A 10,042-nucleotide genomic window follows, 5' to 3' on the forward strand; every position below is an offset into this window, starting at 1 on the left:
TCGCTGTTTATCGCACCTCCTTGCCTGCGTTCAAATGTTTATCTCAGGCTCCGGTGGACGAGATGAAGGATCCGAGACGAATCACCCCTCAAGGAACTCTGACTTGGTTTTGAGAACAACTATCCAGTTTGGACAGGATAACACTAGTCCAAAAACTCGGGTATAAATACGGCCTGACTTGGCCATCAAATCGCATTTGCCCTTATAGAAGAACACGCCGCACATCGCCCTAGCCAGTAAAAAGAGGCATATCACTGTATCAGTGATTGCATACTCGCGGCAGTCTGCTCTGCTGCAGTACATCCAACCTGGAAGCAGTCCAGCACTAGACAACTCGGCCCGCTGCTCTCCTTGAACAACGTCTTGAAGCTGAAGTAGCTAGTAACCTCAAGAAATCACTAACAGTGCATCGAGACTATGATTCAGACTAACAGCCAATCCTGGCTTGGTTCTTGATTGATGAAGTATTATCTTTTCAACACTTCGATGAAGTCCTGCAAGCTAACCACGTCCTTTGGCTGATGACCTGGTACGGATTATGCCTGTCACTCTACGGAGTAAGGTAACTGAAATTAAACATTTGTTCTGTCGGCCTTTCACTCCCTGGTTTCTAGTACTCATTCTTATTTTCAGCTGTGTTTTCTCCTGTCATTCCCATCCATAGAATTCCAGTCTCCCTATGAGACCCAGTAAGTGTTTTCAGTGTGATATAACGTTAACATTGATCATATTTTGCTGCTTAGAATCACGTTTAGGCTTAAATGCATTTTATGTAATTTTGAAGAATTAATCTTCTTGAGAAATCTTACATTTTGCTGTGTAACTTTTACTTTACAAATACCAGTATTTCATGTTGTAATACTTTGCAGATTCGTTTAAACTGCCCCGTTGTGCGCCTGCCCCTGTAGATCGACAGTGCCACTCACCTCACTCTGCCATTGCCAATCTCGGGGTAACATATCCCTGAATGCTAGCGACGCTTACGCTCGTTTACGGTGCTCCACTGTATAGTGTTATTTTGTATTACTAATTTTTAGTTCTTGGCCCATAATCTCATGTCCTTACGTGATCTTTTAGGTAAGCGTTTGCTTGCAACTTGGTGGCACTTTGCATTGATATTGTGAATAGCAGTATTGTCACAAGTGCCACGGAGCAAGACAGCGCTCCTGTAATTGTATATCTTCTGATTTCCATTTTAGAAATTATATTAATTTATGAACATCAATTATTTTGGAAGGTAATTCTGCTAATTCTAAAAAGGGTGTCCTCTCATTTTTTCAGTAGTGCCATTAGTTAGCAATGGCGTAGATTGTGCACAAGGAATACTTTTGAAAACTCCAATCCAAAATTGGGATTCTTATAATTTTTATTTAACCCCGCCACTGCAACTATGACATTTAATAATAATTTTTTTTATGCCAGTGGAAATTGTACCCATAATCATAGGCACACTAGGCACGATCCCAAGATCCCTGATAAGGAACCTGGAAAAGCAAGATGCTAAAGTAGCTCCAGCACTCATGAAGAAGAGTGTGCTACTAGAAACAGCGCACATAATGAGAAACGTGATGGACTCCTAAGGGGGCAGGATGCAACCTGGAACACCACACGATAAAAACTACCCAGTCGAATCGAATGACTGTGATGGGAAAAAAAGTAAATTGAAAGGTTCCAAGAATCGCAAGATAACTTTATAACCACGTACTATTCATATTACTCAAGATATTTTTTGAACGTTGAGAACAAACTAGTAAGATCATGAAGTGAAGTTTCTCGACATGCCACAGAGTACAAGACTAAATATAAAGAAAGGAAAGTGGAGGCAAAAACAGAGAAATGTAATTTAAAGGAAAATCGAATTAAGAGTCTCTTTCTCTCTCTCAACAGATTTGGCGATGCAGAGGAATCTGTCGGTGATTTTGACTGCAGGGCTGAAGGTATGTTATTAAATAAGATGTTCTTATTGCCCAGCAATTTATACATTTCTCATGCTCGCCTTCACATCCCTACCCCCATTCTCTCTCTCTCTCTCTCTCTCTCGTCTCTGTCTCTCTCTCTCTCTCTCTCTCTCTCTCTCTCTCTCTCTCTGAGCATGTCACATTTATACGAACAAATTAATTTGTTACTCTGTAAAGCAAAACAGGCGGTTTAGAAGCTGGTAATTTATAAAAAAAATTCACACTGAATGAAAAAAAATACTCTATAAAAAGTAGAACTTTTAATGTTGTAAAAAGTCGTTCGAAAATGTATTCTTTTTAGTGACGGGCTGTTGAAGATTATTTCTTTCGCAGGTGTGAAAGCACTCGTGTAATGAAAGGGTGGAGAGGATGAAGAAATTATATATATATAATATATAATATATATATATATATATATATATTATATATATATATATATATATATATATATATATATATATATATATATATATATAATATATATATATATTTAACTATAAGCGAATAACACAGGAAGATGATAGTCAGAAATCCAAGCGCTTTCATCTTTACTAAGACATTGTCAAGGAACGAATGAAATGCAATTGGAGAGAAAGTTATCAGGTAAATAAGATCAAAAATACCAGATGGTTAATTGTCTAAAGGGTAAAAGTTAAAGAGATAATCCAGGATTATCGGATATCACACAGTCACAAACCTAAACATAGATTTAACCCTAACAGAAACTACAAAGTATCCGTACAGTCCAAAACATGTAAAAACTTAATATATTAGTTTTGTTGCTTATATTTATCTACAACTTTTTTCATTATGAAGGCATCAAGTTTAAATAAACCAAGACTTAAATTTAGAACATTTCCATTATTTGACTTGATGAAACAAGATTCAATGATATTCCTTTCAACTGTGTCATTACATGGGATTAAGGCTCTTGCTTGACTCCAGTTAATAGGATGATCTAAATCTCCCATATGTACGAATAATGCATTCGATATTTGCCCAGTTCTCACAGAATATTGGTGTTGTTTGAGACGTTGTGAAAGAGATTTACCGGTCTGTCCGTAATAGACTGTCACAATTTTTGCAAGGAATTTCATATATGCAGCCTGGAAGATCTTTAGGAGAATTTTTTATTACTAAACTCTTGACATTAATATTACTGAAAACAACATTTATGTTAAAAAGTTTTAAAATTCTAGGAATATCTAAAAACCTTTCATCATAAGGTAATTTTAAAATGTTATGGTTACAAAATTCAAGTTTGTCATAAGTTAAATAAAAAAATTTTCTAGCTCTTTTTCCATGCCATATCTACAAACGTCCTTGGGTATTTAAGTTTCAATGCAATATCATTAATAGTTTTGATCTCGGCGTCAATAAACTGCGGACTACAGACCCGTAAAGCCCTTAGGAACATCCCTGAAAAAAACAGAGAATTTAACATTTTGATGGTGATTAGAGTAGTAATGAACAAAAGAGGCAATGGATTTCTGTCTATCATTTTCCTGTGGTATTCGCTTATTTAATGAAGTCACGTGCATCTACTGTTATTTTTAAGGATTTTTAATATATATATATATATATAATATCTATATATTATATTATTATATATTATAATTAATATATAATAATATAATAAGATATTATATCTAATATATCTATAATGTGTGTGTGTGTGCGTGTTTTTGTATGTGTGTATTTATTTTTATATGAATGGAAATATCTATAAAGGAAAGGCTTGCCTAGATTTTTCTTAGTGTTACTTTCATAATCTATACTGTACCAGGTTCTTCTTGTAATAAGATATTATTTATAGTTGTTCTTCTTGGATTTAAAGCTACCCACCGTATGTTCTTTTCCCTCTTGATTTTTACTGTTTTTTGCCTCATGGCCTCACTTTAAAACTTCTTTTTTTCTCGTTTTGTAACGCCATTACGTTTTCCACATACCGTACTTTCATTAACAAACAGGTCTCATACATGCCACATTTCATCTCTTGTACAATGTCTTGTAACCAAGTTTTTGTAAGCGTTTTTCATGGTGTTCATTATACATTCACATCCATTTGTTCTGGCACGGTCTCTTACCTTAACACGGCTATAATTATGGTAAAGGGGATAAGATGCCTCTAGAGCAGTGGTTCCCAAACTAGGGGGCTCACCCCCTAGGGGGGCGTGAGGAGGTTACAAGGGGGGCGTGAAGTCATCTGCTCAAAAATATTTAATTAGAATAATAAAATCATTCAAAGAACAAATATCTTTGAAACAATGAAGTTAGAGGAGTTTTGGGTGAAATGGGTCCCCATGTACCCAAAAGTAGGTGAAGAAGCACTTCGTGTAATTCTTCCCTTTTCTTCTACTTATCTTTGTGAAGCAGGGTTTTCAGCTCTTGTTGTCCTGAAAACAAAACAGCGCAACCGACTTGATGTAGAAAATGACTTGTGTTGAGCGTGTCATCCTTCAATCCTAGAATTTCTAATCTTGTTAAGAAAAAGCAGCAGCGTCCCTCTCACTAAATCAGTTCATAAATTGTGCCTTAGTCTCATGAGTCTTTCCAAATATTATATGCCATGTTTTCAAATTATCTGTTCTTAAAATTGCAAGTCAATTTTGCCAATTTGCTAATGTTCAAACTTTTTTTCGCTCCCTTTGAACCAAATGTTTCGTTTTTAGTTACTTAGAAAAATTCCTCTGGCATGTACTATTATTTATTTGAGTGGCTTTCATTATTAAAATTTAATACAAACAGAGAATCTGTTTTCCTGAACAATGTTAAGAAATAAATGCAAGAATCATTTCACATGAACAAAAGAGGGAGTGGGGGCGTGCGGGTCTACTGGAAACAAAAAGGTAGGATAGTTTGGGAACCACCGCGTCTAGAGTCTTGACTCTGCTCCTGCCTGACCCAGAGAGACGGTGGTGGGGGTGTTGGTAGTGGTAGAGGCTGTATCAGTGGTGGCATTGTGGTGCCGACGAAGGACGAAATATCTTGAGCAAACGGTGACACTTGTTCTGTTCGTTTGTCTCTCTTCTTTTCTAAAACTTATGATCTCGTCGTGTTGTGTGCTTTGCTTCATTGTATAGTTATTCGAGACTCCTTCACCTTATTCATTTCACATAACTTATAATGCACGTGACAGTCTCAACTACCGGGAATGTAGTCCTTGTACACTAATAAATGATTTACTCGTAGGCGTTAGTGCTGTCAGTGCACCTCACGTTTTGAGCTGTAAGTATAACTCTAGGTTTTGGCAGCATCCCTTCGGTCCTAGCTGCAACCACTTTATGGCCTTGCATTTTACCTCGATTCCTTCGCCCTTTCTTCCATCTTGCTGTCCAACCTCACTAACTGTAACTTCTTAGTTCTCCGTTTCCTTACTATATATGTGAATTGCATTTACTCCATCAATTGAAAACCTAAGTTCAAGACAGACGCTCACAAAAAAAAAAAAAAAAAATCAATTCATGACCTACAGAAGTAAATTGGTTTTTACCCCACATAGAATGAAATAAAAATAATGTATGATAATGACACAAAATCTTTCAACATTGGAATATTTAGTCACTCTGGTGATGGTCGTAATCTAGTGACGCCATGTTAAGACACCATTCAGGATTAGCTTCAATTCCTCTTTCCAGAGAGTTCAAGAACAATGGCCGGAAAAGGCGGTAGGTGACGAGAGCTGGCTCAAAGGGCCCATTGCGGTCGACGATCCTAAACTCCTGAAGGTGATTAGGGATAGGTATTTGATCCCACCAACGACTCTTCCTTACAATCTGTCGTCCCCGGATGAGACTAGAATATACTACCCCCCAAATAATGTTTCTAGTTATCATTTCATCGACTATTATGTCAAGTTCTTGCTTGGGGACCAGAAGACGGGCGTCTTCCTCGACTCGGGGGCTCTCGAGGGAGACATCTTCTCGAACTCCCTTTGGCTGGAAAAAGAACGAGGATGGACTGGTATCCTGGTGGAGGTCGATCCCAACAATTTCCTCCACCTGCTACAGAAGAGGAGGAAGTCCTGGCTCTCCAATACTTGCATTGCGAGGGGCCCATACCCTGAACAGGTCCCCTTCGAGTTCTTAGAAGGCCCTCCTGGCCATGGTATGCTGTGGGTTTACCGCTCTAATTCAAGAGCGGTGAACTCACCCTTTCACAAGAGTGACGACATGTGGAGTAAAACTTCCAGTAAGACCTACCAAGTGATGCAGTGTCTCCCTTTAGCTTCTTACCTTCTGGCCCTGAATCTCACAACACTGGACTTCCTGTCCCTCGACATTCAAGGCTTTGAGGAGGAGGTTCTTTATTCGATTCCCTACGACAAAGTCAAAGTGAGGGTCATTGCTGTGGAGTTTGTAATCCAGGATGATAATGGTGATCTTTACTTGGGTGAAATCGATCATAATTTTGTCAAAAATATGGAAAGTAAGGGCTACTTCCTCGTCGATTTCGACCATGAGAGTAATTACATCTTTGCTCTGAAGGATGACCCGAAGCTAAAAGATAAACTAGATAAAAAGAAGTATGTCAAATATTACACAATGCTTAATGATAGAAATAAACAGTAGATAAGAAGTGAAATATAAAGTTATCTCATATCAATCCTATATAAATAGAACCAAAAATATTTTCCTCTTTATTCATTAGAATGATCTCAAAGGTTTTTGATAAAAACACTTTGGGTTTTCTTTGTGGAACTTCACCCAAGTTGTCTTTCAGTAAATCACATTTATATGATGCCAAAATGATATTTATTGTGCACTTAAAAGCTATTTGTTGGGCCAAAAATTTTTTTTCTATAATTATTTAAAAATAATACATATCAAGTATATATTAAGGGGAGCATATCACAAAATGATGGTTCGTGCGATTGAGCTGTCTAAAGCAATTTTGTTGCTGAGTCTGTTGATTTATAGCCCTTGGAAGCTCAAAAGTGGATGTTGGCATTTTTTGCATCTCATCTTCCATAGGGGACGTGCCAGGATTTAACAAACACTAAATTCTGGCATGTGTGTGCCAGTATTTAGCGCACGCTATGCTATTTGTAAGTTTTAGGTAAATAAAAGGATATCTGGGTGTACATTTGCAACTGAAAAGTGTTTTAATAATTTACTGTATGCGAATTACACCTTTAATATTCGAAATAGGATATTGTTATTATTGTTGAATGTAACCTGCCTTTTCGGGGTGGCGAATGGAACAGCCAGACACAGTGGCGGGAAAAGTGCTAAAACGCACTTTATATAAATTGAATGTATACAGTATACTGATACTCTAGCGTGTAATGAAGTAACACGTAGCTCAGTAGCAGAGTAGGTGTGGTCCAATAAAGTTGACATCTTGCCGTAGTGAACCGAAAGAAGCAATTTTCGGGCCACTGCGTCTGGCTGTTCCTTTCGCCACCCCGAAAAGGCAGCTTACATTCAACAATAATAACAATATCTTATTTCGAATATTAATGGTGTAATTCGCATACAGTAAATTATTTATTAAAACACTTTTCAGTTGCAAATGTACACCCAAATATCCTTTTATTTACCTAAAACTTACGCATAGCATCACTATTTAAAACAAGGGACGCAGTGTTACCATGCGCCAGCATCACAGACGGATGGACAGATGGAAAAAAAAACGAGTATAGGTTTGTGCATGCCAGTATTGAGCGCTCACTAAATTCTGGCATGTACTGGCTCATGTGTGCCAATATTTAGTGGGTGCAAAATTCTGGCACATACTGGCAAGTGTGTGCCTTTAGTGAGCACCAAATTTTGGTCTGTACCTGCCAGTATTTAGTGCTCGCTAAGTTCTGGCATGTACTGGCACATATTTAGTTAGCACTAAATTCTGGCGTGTACCTGCCAGTACTTAGCTAGCACTAACTTCTGGCATGCACTGTCCCGTGTGTGCCAGTATTTACTGAGCAGTAAACTCCGGCACGTACCTGTCAGTATTTAGCATGCTAAATTCTGGCCCATACTAGCATGTGAGCCACAGTATTTATGAGCACTAAATTGTGGGATGTACCTGCAAGTATTATGCACGCCAAATTCTTGCACGTACTTGCCAGTATTTATTAAGCACTAAATTTTGGCATGTGCTTGCCAGCATTTATTGAACATTAAATTCTGGCGTGTATCTGCCAGTATTTAGCTCGGTAAATTCTGGCACATGTGTGCCAGTATTTAGTGAGCATTACATTCTGGCACGTACATGCCAGTGTTTAGCACGCTAAATTCTGACACGTACCTGCCAGTATTAAGCACGCCAAATTCTGCACGTGCGTGCCAATAATTAGTGAACACTAAATTCTAGCGTGTACCTGCCAGTATTTAGCATGCTAAATTTTGTCAAGTGTGTGAGTATTAAATTCTAGCACGTACCAGCCAGAATTTAGAAAACTAAATTCTGGCACGTGCGTGGCAGTATTTTGTGAGCACAAAAATCTGGCGTGTACCTGCGAGTAGCTATTTAGAACAATAAATTCTGGCACGTACTGGTATGTGCATACCAGTATTTTGTGAGCATTAAATTCTGGCGTGTACCTGCCAGTATTAGCCCGCTAAATAAATTCTGGCAAGTATTGGCACGTGCGTAAAAGTATTTAGCTCGCGCTAAATTCTGGCGCTTACGGTCATGTGGGTGTCAGTATTTAGAGCTCACATAATTCTGGCATGTGTGTGGCAGTATTTAACGCGCGCTAATTTCTGGCACTTACGGTCATGTGCCTAAATTCTGGCACGTGCGAGCCTTAAGTACGGGCACATACTTGCCAGAATATAGCTGCACACTAAATGCTGGCACGTAATGGTAAGTGCCAGAATTTATTGTGCAGTAAATTCTTGCAATTACTAATGCACGTGCCAGTACTTAGGGCGTGCTAAATTCTTGCACCTAACGGACATTTGCTAGAATGTTTATTTGAGGCGATTTTTCTTCTCCTTTGATGAGATGTCTTAATACAACTATTAATTGAACAATAATTGAGTTTTATTGCTCTTTATTTTTTCAAGAATATAAGAACATTTCTTTATTGTTTTGACGACAGCAACTGAATTTCTCCATATTGTTTCATTGAAAGTTACATATTCATTACACTGCTTCCTACTGAAAAGCGTATTTTCATCAATATTTAATGAAAAATCAAATTTTCATAGGTGCTATGTCAGCAATAATTGATTTTTATCACGTCTGAATCAGCACAGATTTCCTGTCTTTCTTTGTTTCTTTGAATCTCCAGCCGAGGGGGTATGGGGGAGGGGACCTCCAGAGAGAAGTCAGCCTGTGGAGTGAGGTTATAGGAAAAGGTGATAAATCAATAAAAATGAGGGAAATGTCAATAAAACTGACTTGGCTGAGATTCAGACGTCAACAAAGAGAAGGGATGACTGTGCTCCTTGCTCAAATATTTGGAGATCAGAAGATTCCACAGCTACACTAGCCATAATGTTCCCTATTCTAGTTGTAAACAAGATAAACTCCTAGGAGTGTTAAACCTGATGCTCGAAAATGGCCCACTGTTTGCAGCAGCAGCCTGCCTTGTTAGGTCAGGTTAAAAAAGAGGGAAGAGATGTTTGTCATTGTAGTACACTGTATGTTATAAACATAGGGAACTCACTCCACGTTTATGCCACAAGACAACACTGAGAGTTGGTAAAATAAACATGACTGATGACATAACTATCCAAGAGTTTGAGATGATGGTCAGCACCGGAAGACCACACCAGAGAACAGTACTCTAAAGAAAGAAGAAAAGAGTTTAGAAACTTAGATATAATTCTTAATCCCAAAAGTTCTACATTCGAGCAACATACCAACTTTTTGAGAAACAGAGAAAGTAATATTACGCGAGTGCTTATCAGATGTTACACCGGATGAAACCATCCCATTAAAATGAGTTTCAGAAGGGTCAAGTTTCAAGCCCCAAAGCCTGATTCACTCATGAGTATGTGCAGCGCCTCAGTGGCGTGGTTTAATGGTCTTTGCTTGCCACTTCGGTGGCCGCGAGTTCGATTCTCGGGCATTCCATTGAGGGGTCAGAGATGTGTATTTCTGATGATAGAAGTTCACTCTCGACGTGGTTC

At 38.2% G+C, this 10,042-nt stretch overlaps 1 protein-coding gene across 3 annotated transcripts in view; it reads left to right on the forward strand.

Annotated features, from left to right (window-relative positions):
- LOC135214494 (uncharacterized) overlaps window positions 1–6,931 on the forward strand; it is a 21,150-nt gene extending 14,219 nt beyond the window's left edge. For all 3 annotated transcript variants that reach the window (XM_064248867.1, XM_064248872.1, XM_064248868.1), the window contains 2 exons: window positions 1,888–1,937; window positions 5,597–6,931. In XM_064248867.1, the coding sequence (XP_064104937.1) occupies window positions 1,888–1,937; window positions 5,597–6,529 (983 nt within the window). In that variant the 3' untranslated portion in view covers window positions 6,530–6,931. The remainder of the gene's footprint in view (window positions 1–1,887; window positions 1,938–5,596) is intronic.
- Window positions 6,932–10,042: the final 3,111 nt, after the last annotated feature.

The sequence above is a fragment of the Macrobrachium nipponense genome, chromosome 19 (genome assembly GCF_015104395.2).
Source record: "Macrobrachium nipponense isolate FS-2020 chromosome 19, ASM1510439v2, whole genome shotgun sequence".
Classification (NCBI taxonomy): Eukaryota; Metazoa; Arthropoda; class Malacostraca; order Decapoda; family Palaemonidae; genus Macrobrachium; species Macrobrachium nipponense.